The sequence below is a fragment of the Anoplophora glabripennis genome, unplaced genomic scaffold (assembly GCF_000390285.2).
Source record: "Anoplophora glabripennis isolate ALB-LARVAE unplaced genomic scaffold, Agla_2.0 scaffold483, whole genome shotgun sequence".
In the NCBI taxonomy this organism is placed as follows: Eukaryota; Metazoa; Arthropoda; class Insecta; order Coleoptera; family Cerambycidae; genus Anoplophora; species Anoplophora glabripennis.
In genome coordinates, this window is record NW_019417794.1 from 215,041 (window position 1) to 229,311 (window position 14,271).

The following is a 14,271-nucleotide window of genomic DNA, read 5'->3' on the forward strand; positions in this document are numbered from 1 at the left end:
GTGCTTTTCTTTCAAAGAAAAAAATATATTGTTCGGTAAAACAGGAACGGCTTCAATATGATTGTACCACAGGCAACATAGCTGCACAAAAGCTATTTTGCCTGTAGTACTACCAAATTAGTAATTCTAATAAGGCACCTTTACTATTCATTTTAACATTTATTTCTTAACTTAAAAGTTTTGTTCATTAGAAAAACATTATAAATATAAGTAATATAAACTTGTAGATAGATTTATTAACATTAGTATTTTATAAAAATATATACATGGTGTCCCAGAATAACGTGTACAACGGAAGACTACAGATTCGTGGACTCAAAATAGGCAGATTTAGGCTAATTTACCTATATCTGAAATCGCTTCGTTTGGCCGCTACATGGCTACATACAAGTCCGCGAAAATTTTTTGAATTTTGTAAGTAACTTGAATACGTATTATTCGATTTTGATTATTTTTGGGGTGTGGACTTTTGCTTTCAATCTACACATTTTGGTGTTATACAGAGTGTTTTTTAAAACTTATAACTTCTACAGAATTTATGTATGGTGATAATATCCGTTCATAACTCTTTCCTCTTTCTGGCAATAATGACAACTATTTTTAATTTAATAGATGATACCATTTGGAAGTTCTTGGGCCTCTTGTAGAATTTTGATTGAATGACCTGTTTGGATACAAAAAAATATTTTTGGAATGTCTACATTATCTTGCCACCCATATTACAATACTTAATAAAGTGCTAAAATAGTAGTAACTGATTTGGTAGGTTGACTGTAATCTCAGTCGGATCTTTATGTCATTGTATCTGCCAATTCTTAATGAGTGTTTACTACAATAAGATATACCACGTTACTTAATTTTTCGATATGAATACACACATACGACGAATTAGAGTATTTACAACGTGCCTAATTTTATTGAAATAATTCGTAAAAACAATCAAATACAATAAAAAATGCTGGAGACAAAATTAATGTTATTAAATTTAGTACATCTTATTATAAAAACTGTTGAAATTGACCACAGTTGTTTCTACAACAAAGGTTAATTCGGTGAAGAAAGTTAAAGGACATCCTTTGCAGTACTTGAGAGCAATTTTTTAAAACATTTATGGCATTTTGGATATGCCTCCTCAACTCTTCTTCAGTCTTAGATGTGGAAGTATACACTGTTGTTTTCAGAGTACCTCAAAGATAATAGTCGCAAGGTGTTAAGTCTGGTGAACGTTAGGTCAGTTAACAGCAGCATTATCCCCTCTACCGATCTATCGACGAGGGAATCTTTGGTTCAGATACTGCCAGATATTTACAGTGAAATGTGGTGGAGCGCCATCATGCATAAACCACATGTCAGCTCTAAGTAATAACGTCACATCTTCCAATAACTCGAGTTTTGCAAAAATTCTAAATAAAATTCCCTATTCAGTTTATCGGGTAGAATAATACGGCCAATAATAATGATCCTAAACCAAACATTGATGCGAAATTTGTGCTGATAATGTTTCACTTTGACAGTATGAGGATTTTCTTGAGCATACACATGTTCATTGTGACTATTTATTATTCCGCTTCTAGTAAAACAAAATTGGCAGGTACAATGATTTAAAGATCAAACTGAAATTACAGTCAACCTACAAAATCAGAACCTACTAGCACTTTGTTAAGTATTGTAATATGGGTGGTAAGTTAATGTATACATTTAAAAAATGTTTTTTTGTACCCAAACCGCTCATTTCATCAAAATTCTGCAAGAGGCCCAAAAACTTCCAAATGGTATCAGCTGTCAAAAAAAAATAGTCGTCATTATTGCCCGAAAGAGGAAAAAGTTATGAACGGATATTATCACCATATATCAATTTTGTAGGATTGCAGGTTTTAAAAAACACTCTGTATAACACCAAAATATGTAGATTAAAAGCAAAAGTCCACACCTCAAAAATAATCAAAATCGATTAATACGTATTCGAGTTATTTACAAACTTGAAAAAATTTTCACGAACTTTGAGGCCATCTAGCGGCCAAACGAAGCGATTTCGCTTATAGGTGAATTAGCCTAAATCTGCCTATTTTGAGTCCATGAATCTGTGGTCTTCCATTGTACACGTTATTCTGGGACACCCTGTATATCTATGTATATGTTACTGCCCAAACTTAAAATGTGGCCTTTTTAATAATTAGCTAGTTATTATCAATTTAGGACAGTATCGTCCTAAACACGGAAAAAAATTGTAAAACATTAATACATCTGTTTTAGACAGGACATCATTAATAATGACCTATCCTCTTCGGCTATTGTGGCTAATTGCCTCTTGTTTCTAGCCCAAGAGTAATAATAATAATAAAAAAATAATGAAAACATAGAGTGAAAATCATATTAATTCAGTTGTTATAAGTGATTTGATTAGACATTTGCACTTTTGGGCATAACTTCAATTGTAATGTTGCTCTGCTTCTTGGTTATTCAGAAAAAGGTTTTATCTCTCCTATAATTATGCATAATGGCTGGCCCAAATCCAAAATTCGGTCGAAGCAACTACCTGAGTACAACCGTTGAGTGAGGAAATACTATTCCTCACTCAACGTACAGTCGGTACAGCTTAATGACTTACCCTTTTATTTCCTTCTCTAATACTACTAACATATGTCGTTACAACGAATTTGTGTTCAATTAGAAGCATTTTCAAACTAAAGTACATGAGTATAGCATATATGTATCTCAAAACCTTAAAGGCATTTTCCCAAATCACACAGCATACTCCAACAATTTTCATTCTAATCACTCCAAATTTTGACCATATCTTTAAAATAACATTTCGAAGAGAAGTATGTACAGGATTTTCGATAAGTGGATTTTAACATTAGTTATTAACAAATAATTGCCCCTTTTCTTGTCATTCAAATGCTCGCCAATCACAGAAAAATGAATGTTTTCAAAACCCCTATGTATTTCTCTAACAATAATCATGTAGATTAAGAGGAAATTTTTTTGTTTTTTGTTTGCATATGCAAATTTGTTAGTTATACTGCGTGCTGTCAGAGTGCCTCAAATTCAACATATCCCAAGAATGGCTGCAGCTTCGCCATTTTGTACTATTTGTGATTAAATATTTTTATTGAACACTTAAAGACTTGGTTAATAACATGCCGTTAAAAAAATATCGCAAAAAAAATGCTTTATTTTAAAATTTAGTGGTTACCTCTTAAACAAGTTAGAGTTGCCTGCCCCAAGAACCTATAAACGTGGAATCTAATAATGAAAATCTCCATTCCCCAAATAAGAAAAAATGTTCAATAAGATTCTTAATAACAGATGCACTAAAATCCAGTTATTTAGTCATAAGCATAAGAATAAGTATAAAATAATATAGAACTGATTGAGGGATATTCAACAGATTTACGTAAAGAAACAAAACCATAAAAAAATTTAGATTTCATAAAATATACTACCTCAAGTAAAGACAAATATTAATTAATTTTTGCTCCTAACTGTTGTTGGGTTTCAGTTTCAGTCATCATAAAACTGAACATTTAAAGTAGCTTTATGTTTTATAAAATTTAATATTTTTTTATGAGTAATAACAAGACATAAAATTTACAAAAATATATAATATATTACAAACAGCTTTTAACCACCGAGAATTTTTTTTATTTACAAGTAATACATGTCATTCATCATCTATATTCCCCAACCTACAAACATCTAACATACAAAAGATAGCCCTGCACATAGGACAAGTACATTTGCTCGATAACCATTTATTCTGTTGGTCTGCATCTTGTCTCGAGGCAAACCATTTTGCCATACAGTCGCTACACCACATTGGTCTACAGTAACAGCTGGTACAATTATTTACTCCGGTGTCTTCACACAATTTTTGAATTTTAACATTAGGTCTTACTTGTGAACAACCTAAACACATATCTAAATCCTGCAAGGAAATATAACCTTTATATGGGAGTGTCTTCTTTGTCCAAATTTAATATCTTGTTTTATAAACATTTTCTCTTAAAACTTGAACAGATTTTTTTCCTATCTCTAAATATCTTCTGAACAAATGGAAATTTGAATCGCAATTTTATGTGCACAGTACATGAGAAAAACGACATTCAACGTGAAAATATTGAGTCTCAACTTGAACCAATGTAGATAAAAAAAAAGTTTTTGACATTTTTGAAATGCACTTTTATTCTTAATGAAAATCTTTTGCCTTTTTTGTTTGGTTTCTTACTGTTTTGGTAGAATTTCGCGATTTGTAAAGATGATGTTTAGATGAATTTAGAATTTTTACTTAATTTTACAAAAGATGTTCCAAGTGTCAATTTTAACAAGATTTGACAAAGAAATTCATAAACAAATTGATAGATGTTATAATTCGTGTGAAGTTAGCAACGAATTCCCAGCGATGAAGTATGACGTGTAGGAAATATTATTTGAAAAACGTCGCCGGTAAATGTAAATGATTTGAAAAGAAAACCATGTATAAATAATGTAATGTCAATTCACAAGTTTTTCAAATAAAATTTCCTACATGTCATACTTTGCCACTGGGAATTCGTAGCTCAAATAATATTAGGTATTTAGTTTCAATTCCTCACCTGATGGCCAATGTCATAAATTGGGTTACTCTTAATTGTTTCTTTAAAAACATCTACAAACTGTTCTATTACAGACTTGTGAAACTTTACATTAGGTAAAATTTCTATAGACCTTGCAACTCTATCTCTTAGATCTTTAAAATCTCTGGCATTAATCCTGATTATAAATGGATTCACATTTTGCCTAGAAGACTTAATTTCTATATTGAGATACTGTATCCCATCTGAACTATGATTTGAAATTTCATATGTTTTTGCTTCTTTTACGACCAACGATGCATCACTCTGGTAGATCACAAATACAGTAAGTGGCATGACCTTCAAGATCCAGTTTTCAGTAGCAATAACTGTTACTACAGCACTTGTGTGAATGCATACTTTATCAAACCTGAAGTAATAAATGGATCCACATAAAAATAAAGATGTACACAAGATGTGCTAATAAAATGTATTTTTAAATAGAACTGGTCTACCTTCTAAATTCAATATCCACATCATTTGCAACACTCTTCCAACTTGTATTATTATTGCAAAACTTTTTTAAATTGATGGCTATCGGATGTTGTTCGTAGTTATTTTCACACCATTTTTTAATCTGATATAAGCTGAAGAATGGAATCGCAAGACTAGTAGTTGCAAACAATTTCCAATACAGGCTGAAACCCGTGAATAGAATAGTAATCTGGAAAAAATAGTAATTGTCTAATATGATTTCATATGAAAAAAAGGATAATTTATATTTGTTACTGTGAATTTTTTATATATCTGAATAATTTCAGTTGTATTTTTATCTATTTTGAAGAAAATAAAATAATACCAAATACATATATAAAAATATTTAAATAATACTACGTACATATATCTAATTGTAAGCCAATTATATTAAGTAATAAAATAATATTACCCAAAAATACATAAAAATACTCATAAAATCATACTACAGTAGATGTTTTACACTGTCAGAGAAGTCAGGAACGGACTTGCCACCACACTCGTTGGGCCAAAATTTTGATAGGTGTCATTTTATAGAGCTGAAAACTAAATTTTTAAATACTTTGGTCATTCCTCTTTAAAAAAGGTACTCTACATTTGTTTCGATAAAATTAGCTGTTTTTGTATAGCACGTCATTGAAATAATAAATCAGAATTCTGCAATAAAACACTAGTCGTTTTTATGTCGTTATTGACAACACTTGCAAAAATTGTCTGATTGATTGAGTACACAAGACTAAATAATGGAGCATTATTATGGAAATATGCTGACATGCATCTAATTTACGAACAAGCACTCGGCGATTGTGTTGAGGCAAGAAGAATTTATTCTGATACATTTCCTTTACCACACCGAACAATTTCTGAAAAGGTTGATCGTAGCTTACGAGAAAGAGGTAAAGAGTCAAGCGAAATAAAAAAATGCTAAAAGTAGCTAATCTTTTGCTAATGCATTTTAAGAAGTTTTTTGTCGTATCGTGGTAGAGAAGGGCCTCCAAGAAGAGTTAGAGGAGGAAATTCTGGATGAGATTGCTGAAAATCCTCCAATAGTGTAAGAAAGCTGTCGGTCCAAGTTCATGCGACAAAGTGGACCGTTCATAAGACCCTTCCAGAACAACTGCTACATCCTCATCATGTCCAAAAGGTACATGAAATGTCTCCCGCTGATTATCCTGCAAGAGTCAATTACGCAAATTGGTTTTTGCAACGATTTAGGCAAAATACAAATGTTATTAGTATTGTTTTGTTCAAGGATGAAGCTGTTTCAATGGAGACGGAGTAATGAATTGCCATAATTTGCATACCTGACATGAAGAAAATCCCCATGCAATAGTACAAAGCACCAACAAAGGCTCATGGTTAACATACAGGCGGGGATTATTGGGAATCATATCATTGGATCGTTCTTTTCTTAAGACATTAAATGGTGCCATGTATTTGCAATTCTTGCAACAAAGCTTAAATGATTTATTAGAAAATGTGCCCTTAGAAACTAGAAATCAGATGTAATTTATGCATGATGTGCATAGTCCCATTTTAGCAATTTAAGTAGTTCTTCCCGCACTGATCAAATTCTTTTGGTTATCAATAGATAGGTCGAGGTGAGCCTATTTTATGGCCACCGAAATTGCCCGACATGACTCAATTGGATTTCTTTTTATGGGGAAATTTAAAGAGGCTTGTGTAATCGACGCCAGCTTACTCCAGGGAAAACCTGATAGAAAAAATAACACACTATTGCAACGAAATTCGAGACAATTTTGGAATATTGTTTCCAGTACCACCAGAAAACATCTGTTGGATAAGGAAATGTAAAAAAGGCGACCATTTAGAAAATCTGCTGAAGTAAACAAGAAGCAAGGCTTTTGAATTTTTAGCAGCCTTGCGTTTAAGTGATTTGGAAATGTATCAGAATAAATTCTTCTTGCCTCCACACAATTGCCGAGTGCTTGTCCATAAGGCCGGTGTCCCATGCATCCGAAATCCGACGATACGAAGGTCCGAAAGTGTTCCTATTGGTTAATATACATTCAAATTTTTACCGCTCATTTTCATCCGAAATTTTTAAAATTCATACGACGTCGGAAAAAGTAGAAATAATTTTAACTTTGATCCGAAATCGTATGTTTTTTAACCTCACTTTTTAAGTTTTTAACATACTATGATTGTTGTTTGATATATTTACAGTCAAATAAATGTTATATTATAATGTCGAATGTGGAAAATATAATACTACGTATATTTTCTATAATATATACCAATGGTTGTCATTTGAAAATGTTTCACCTTCATCTTGTAATAAATTCCATGGTTCTATTGTTCTATACTTGATTTCTATGAGATTAATTTCGGATTCATGTGAATTATAATAATATCATTCGTACGAATAAAATATTTTCGGATATCGTACATCGGATTTCGGCCGCATGGGACACCGGCCTAAGTTAGATGCATTAAGCATTAATAAGATGTAATAATGTCAAATTTTATTATTTTAATACGAATTATTAGTTGTGATGTTATTCCATTATTAGTGCGTTTATAGTATATTATGTTACTAGGAGTAGAAGGCGATCATTATGTGTTGAGCCCAAAAGTTTGCTCGCCGAGGCGTTAGCCGAGGCTGAGCAAATTGGGCAAAACACATAATGAGCCTTCCACTCCGAGTGACATATACTATTTTTTCTTCAAGCGTGAATATAAAAAATTACTAATTTTGAAAATTTATAGCGGATAACGCGATGTTCAATCTCAGCACAAAATAAAATCAGTAGGTAGGTAATACTATTTATTTTATACATTTTATACATTTTATTGATTAATTAAACATGACAGTTTTAACCACTTTATTCATGAATAAAAAAACAAATGTAACAATTATTTTTCTTTAATTTGAATTAAACGAATAAACATCTAAATTACCTACATGTCTATCATCAAACTTTATTTATTAACATGAATATTAAATGTGCAATTTTGTATGGTACAGTTGTTGATATTTAAAGCGCTGCTGGCTGTCTTTTTTTCAAAGTTTACAGTTCTGTCGTTGAATACGTTACTTGTAATAAGGTTCTCAGTTTCAGTGTTAACAATTGTACCATTATTAACAGAAAAGTCTTCGATTAAATTATTTTCAGGATCAATATTTACAGTTTCGCTTGATGTACTTGGTTCATTATACTCTAATGGGTTTAATATTTTCATCGCTATCTGTTTCTTATTGTTTACAGAATCTTCAATGTATCCTTCAGCGACGCTGGTAGATTTCCATCCACCATGTCGCTTTAGGGTTGTAATGTCTCCACCATTATCAACTAAGATAGTTGCCGAGGTTCTTCTAAGGCAATGCCCCGTATATTCATGTGGATTTGGCAACCTTAAAAATGATGCAACATCTTTTGGCACTTTTGAAATTTTATGTATGCCCATTACAACACGATGACAATGGCCATTTTGATATTTAATAAAAAATCTATCAAAAGTTATGTCTTTTGGCCGAAGAGTAGCATATTTTCTGTATAAATTTAAATAAAACTCTCCAATTATGGTAAATGAACGATGTTTTTTAGTTTTTGTATTGGGAATATTTACTAATATTATATTTCCCAAATCTTTTACATCATTAACTTTTACTTGAATGAGTTCATCGCATCTACAAGCTCCTGTGACTCCAAATATTAGTGCAACCTAAAAAATATAGAATTATTAATTTTGTAACAATAAAAAAAGTTGGAAAATGCAAGGAAATTCTAAAACATGACGTAATTTTAAGACATCTATATTTATGAGTTTTTACAACATTCTTCCAATGAGCTATCTTTATTTCCGAAAATTGTTTATTATTCTCGTAATGGATACTATAAAATAACTTGAAGTTTACAAATTATAACAAAATTTTGTATTACAAATATAAAAAGGTTAAATATATATCTACCTATAATTTAAAAAGTACATACCTTGGTTGCTAAATATTTATCATCAGGTGCTTTATTCAGGAATTCGTCAAATTCTTTTTTAGACAAAACTTTCGACTTTTTTGGTTTATAATTTTCACCTTGTCGTTTCAAAAATGTAATTAATTTTGAATATTTCTCAATATTTACATTGTGTTCTATGTTTAATTTAGATTTTACCATTGAATATTGCGCCCATAAAGTTGAACTTTTCAGTGTTCTGGATAATCTTGTAAAATATGCTATCATCACATTTTCTGAATAAATATGTGCATTATTTTCTTTTGCCCAATTTATGAATTTATCATAAGCATTTTCATAAATTTTTCTCGACTTTGTTGGTATAAGTGTTGCCACTGATGTATTTGCAATTTCCAGTAATTCTGGTGGTGTGCACTGCATTTCTTCAGACATTTTAAAAACGACCCGACGCGACATCAAATTTCAACTGACACTTAATGAAACGTCAAAGCTTCTTGAATCTTTAATTCGTTGCTAGGATACTTACCTACACATTGTTACATTTTTTTACTAGTTAAAAAATGAAAAATATTTGTACTAGTTAAACAATAGGCTGCTTCTAAAGGAGGTGTTGCACTATATAATATAAGTATTATTATACGCTTGAAGAAAAAATAACTTATGTTAATAAACTTTATAATTAAATAAATTAATGTTTAAACATGTTACACAAAAACTGAATTTTTTTCGAAAACGGTTGATTTTATCAAAATAAATATAGAGTACCTACCTTTTTAAAAGAGGAATAACCAAAGTATTTAAAAATTCAGTTTTCAGCTCTATATAGTGACACCTCTCAAAATTTTGGCACAACGAATGTGGTGGCAAGTGCTTTTCTGACTTCCCTGACTGTAGTATGGTTTTATGAGCTTTTATGACCTACATAAAATATTGAAATTTTATTAAATTATACAAGTCGGTTCAAAAGTTAGAACCGAAAAGGTAAATCGCTGGGTACCCCTTTGGTGCTCCGTTAAGGGGCACTTTAGGAAAAAATTTTTTATAACAAACCAGGGTTATTTTGACCTCCCCTATACTCTCCCGAGAGTATGCCATATGCTTACCAGACACCCTGTATATGGAGTTTAATACATGCATATTCATGGGTTTACTTTAATGGTAAGTAAATATAATAGTATAAAAAAATATATGTAGATATTTAATATTATAAAATCAACTATAAAAACATTAGGCTGGAAAAATTGTACTCAAACAATAATACAGGGTGTCCGGAAATGATGAACAAAAAATTCAGGGGATAATTCTAGACCGAAAATAAATGCTACCTCTTTCTATAACATTTTTTTCAAAACTGATTATTAACGGAGTTACAGGGTGTTAAAGTTAAATTTTATTTGGAGTTTTTTTGCAACACCTTTTGCCACATTTATAATATTGCTTGCGTGTGATGAATACGAAATAATTTTAATTTATTTTCTACATTAAACATAGCATGCTTTGGAAACAAGCGCTTAGTTGCCTTGGAAACAAGTTTGTGGAGAATTAGTTTTGACAGATAGTAATTTTGTACAAGTTCTTTTGTAGTAATTGTCATAAAAATAATAATAAAAATGAACAACAATTACTCTAACGTGGAGTTGCGGGACATGCATTATTATTACGGTTTAGCTGCTGGCAATGCTCTTGCAGCACGACGTTTGTATCGCGAAGCATTTCCAAATAGAAACCTACCCCAATCGTGAAAGTTCAGTACTATTCATCGAAGACTGGGAGAATTTGGATCGTTCAAAACTAGAATTTTTGATGTAGGTCGACAACGGAATACTAGAACAGCAGAAGCAGAAGCTCGTATTTTGAATTCGATAGAGAATAATCCCAATGTAAGTATAAGAAAAATTGCTATTCAGGAGGGCATTCCAAAGAGCTCCGTACATGAAACAATACGCGAACAAAACCTTCATCCGTACCACTACCAAAAGGTGCAAGCCTTATCTGCCGTAGATCCTGCTGCTCGTGTGAATTTCTGCAATACAATTAGAATACTTCATAATGGTGACCAAAATTTTGTTCGTAATATCCTTTTCACGGACGAAGCTGGATTTGGCCATGATGGCTTAATAAACCTCCACAATGAGCATTTTTGGTCTGATGAGAATCCTAATTTATCAATAGAGCGTGGTTATCAAAATAAGTTTTCCGTCAACGTGTGGGCCGGTATTGTAGGGGACTACTTAATTGGGCCACATTTCTTTCCACAAAGACTCAATGGTGAAGTTTACTTGGATTTTTTAAGAAACCACTTACCTATTCTATTGGAAGATGTACCACTCGGATTAAGAAATGCAATGTGGCTGCTTCAAGATGGCGCGCCACCGCATTTTAGTTTAGCGGCCAGAGAATTCTTAAATGAAACTTTTCCTGAAAGGTGGATAGGACGCGGTGGTTTTGTACAGTGGGCCCCTAGATCCCCTGACTTAAACCCAATCGATTTCTTTTTTTGGGGCTATCTGAAGACGCTTGTATACAGGACACCTGTGAATAGCGTCGATGAACTGAGAGAAAGAATTGTTGCTAATTGTGAGGTAATTAAGCAAAAGGAAGGAATATTCCATAGAGTTCGTCGGAATTTTTTAAGAAGAATTAATTTATGCATTGAAGAGGAAGGACGTCACTTTGAACCTTTGATTTGAATGTTTAATTTGTATTTGTATTGTTCTAGTAACTTATGTATTTTAACCTTATGATTTTGTTAGTAAACCATTCTTTATTTGTTGAGGACGTTATTTTTTTATTATTTATCATTAACCACCATCAGCGTAACAACAAATTTTCACAAAAATTACTATCTGTCAAAACTAATTCTCCACAAACTTGTTTCCAAGGCAACTAAGCGCTTGTTTCCAAAGCATGCTATGTTTAATGTAGAAAATAAATTAAAATGATTTCGTATTCATCACATGCAAGCAATGTTATTTTAGCGTTTTTCTCGAAAACGGTTAGATTTATCGAAACAAATAAAGTATACCTTTTTTATGTCAAAAGGTTAGGAGAACAAAAATATTCAGTCAAAAGTCGCATAAAGTGTAGCACAAAAAAGTTGGAACCATTCAAATCAAAATAAAGGCTGGTATGTGGCGCCCTCTACAAAATGCGAAAAAACGGTGGGCAAATTTATAATCTTCATCCCGAAAAACCCTCATATAGGAAATTTCCTCAAAATATTTTGAGTGTGGCAAAAGATATTGCAAAAAAACTGCAAATAAAATTTAACTTTAACACCCTGTAACTCCGTTAATAATCAGTTTTGGAAAAAATGTTATAGAAAGAGGTAGCATTTATTGTCAGTCTAGAATTATCCCCTGAATTTTTTGCTCATCATTTCCGGACACCCTGTATAATCACTGACTACATCAGAAAAGTATATTGATGACCAATAATCCTATGCAGTAATCCCAAAATTTGTTTTCATATATCGGTATTTAACAAAATATTTATTGTTGATTTTAGTTTTATTACAATTTTACCACATATTTTACATAAAGTTTTTATTGAGTATGTCATAATACACGACATAGAGGAAATAGAGGAACAATATTCGCATTCAAAATAAATTAAAACTTTCTTCATCTACATATATTACGAAATGGATTAAAGATTTATGCTGATGCTAGGAACTAATAACCGAAAGCTAATTTCAAGAATTTTTTTTTTTGATTTGTAGAGGTACTTATTGCATGTGGATAAGTAATACTTTTCCAACACTTTTTGTTCAGGATGGGACGACAGCCTATCCAGTTAAGCTTTTAGATTTATATAGTAAATAGTTTTTATCGATTTTTGTTCTGTATAACAAATCAGTTAAAAGTAAAATAGAATTTGAATTACTCGTATTTTTATATGTAACTTGTTTTCAATCTACTTAATAAGGCCCTTCTGTTATTTGTGTCCAATTAAAAGTTTATTATACGAACTATGTTGGCAACTGATATTTTTTACCTATTTGTTTTTTATTTTCCTTCTATACCGCAGTATAGAAAGTGTAAAAATTTGAAACAGAAATCGATTATTCATGATATTAAAGTACAAATAAATTAAATTAAACTTACCTCTTCAATATATCCCACAACACATAAAGAAACAACGTATGCTAGGGGTAGTAAAGAATATACAAATAAATTTAAACAAGATTTTTTTATGTGATAAGTGGTAAATGATTCTTGTTCAGATCCCAAATACTTGCTAAAAATTGCTTCCACGGTAAAGCCAGCACTTATAAATTCACTGGGGGGGTAAATTATACAGGCACATAGAAGAATGTATGAAATAGAAAATATAACTTCTGGTGACATATTAGAAAAAATTGCGGGATTACTTATGTGAGCTCAAGAAATCATAAATTATTTCATAGCTAGATAATTTAAATCAAAATATAAACTTAACACTAACGACGTTGGTCACTAACGTATAAACTACATGCATTACAAAATGTAAACACTACCATCAATTTCCTATTACTTATAAAATTTGACAGTTTTGACATAACACGCCAGGGTGGCGACCATGGAGACTACACAGGTCGGATCGTCAAATACAGTGGGCAGGATCGTTCAGGGATTATGACTGGTGTCCTCTGTGTCAATAATCTGTGTTCTGTGATCAACAGGTTTATTTTGCGGCTTTTATTCACTAATTTGAGTACTTTGTAAACTCTCATTAAACTAAGTAGCGGCTATCGCTACACCATTTCTTCTGCAGGGATTCATTAATAAACGAAATAAAATATATATATATATATATTTTTTCTGTAATCTGTAACAAATTGATAATAAAATATAATTTGCAACTAATTTATGAACAGTAAAATCAAATCAAAGTATTTACATTTTACATTTAAATTATGAATCCACGAACAAAAATTGTGTTTTGTTTTTTGTACAAAACAAACAAAATACGGGGGAAGGGGGAACAATTAATAAAAAGCCCGTTCAGAGGATTGTTTGACTAAAGAAGTTTGACCGAATTAGTCCGACTATTCGCTGAACACAGCCAGTTTGTTTTTCATTTATCATTAAGCTGCTTTCCAATTGACAAAAAATGTACTTCAGAAGCACTTCAGGGCCCCTATCAGGGAGATATGGCCCTTATTCTCAACATCATTCGCAAACAAACGAATTCGTATATTTGCGAATGATAATTATATTTAATATTCTCGACTGCTATTGGTACGAGTACTCGCACGAAACCCACCT

The 14,271-nt window shown here is 31.6% G+C and overlaps 1 protein-coding gene across 1 annotated transcript; it reads right to left on the minus strand.

Moving 5' to 3' along the window:
• Positions 1-3,590: 3,590 nt before the first annotated feature.
• On the minus strand, positions 3,591-13,555 carry LOC108910843 (E3 ubiquitin-protein ligase TM129). Its single transcript, XM_018715586.1, has 4 exons — positions 13,129-13,555; positions 5,069-5,277; positions 4,596-4,983; positions 3,591-3,928 (listed from the first exon to the last, which is right to left on the minus strand). The coding sequence occupies exons 1-4, from the start codon at positions 13,369-13,371 to the stop codon at positions 3,665-3,667; spliced, it is 1,104 nt and encodes a 367-aa protein (XP_018571102.1). The 5' UTR covers positions 13,372-13,555; the 3' UTR covers positions 3,591-3,664.
• Positions 13,556-14,271: the final 716 nt, after the last annotated feature.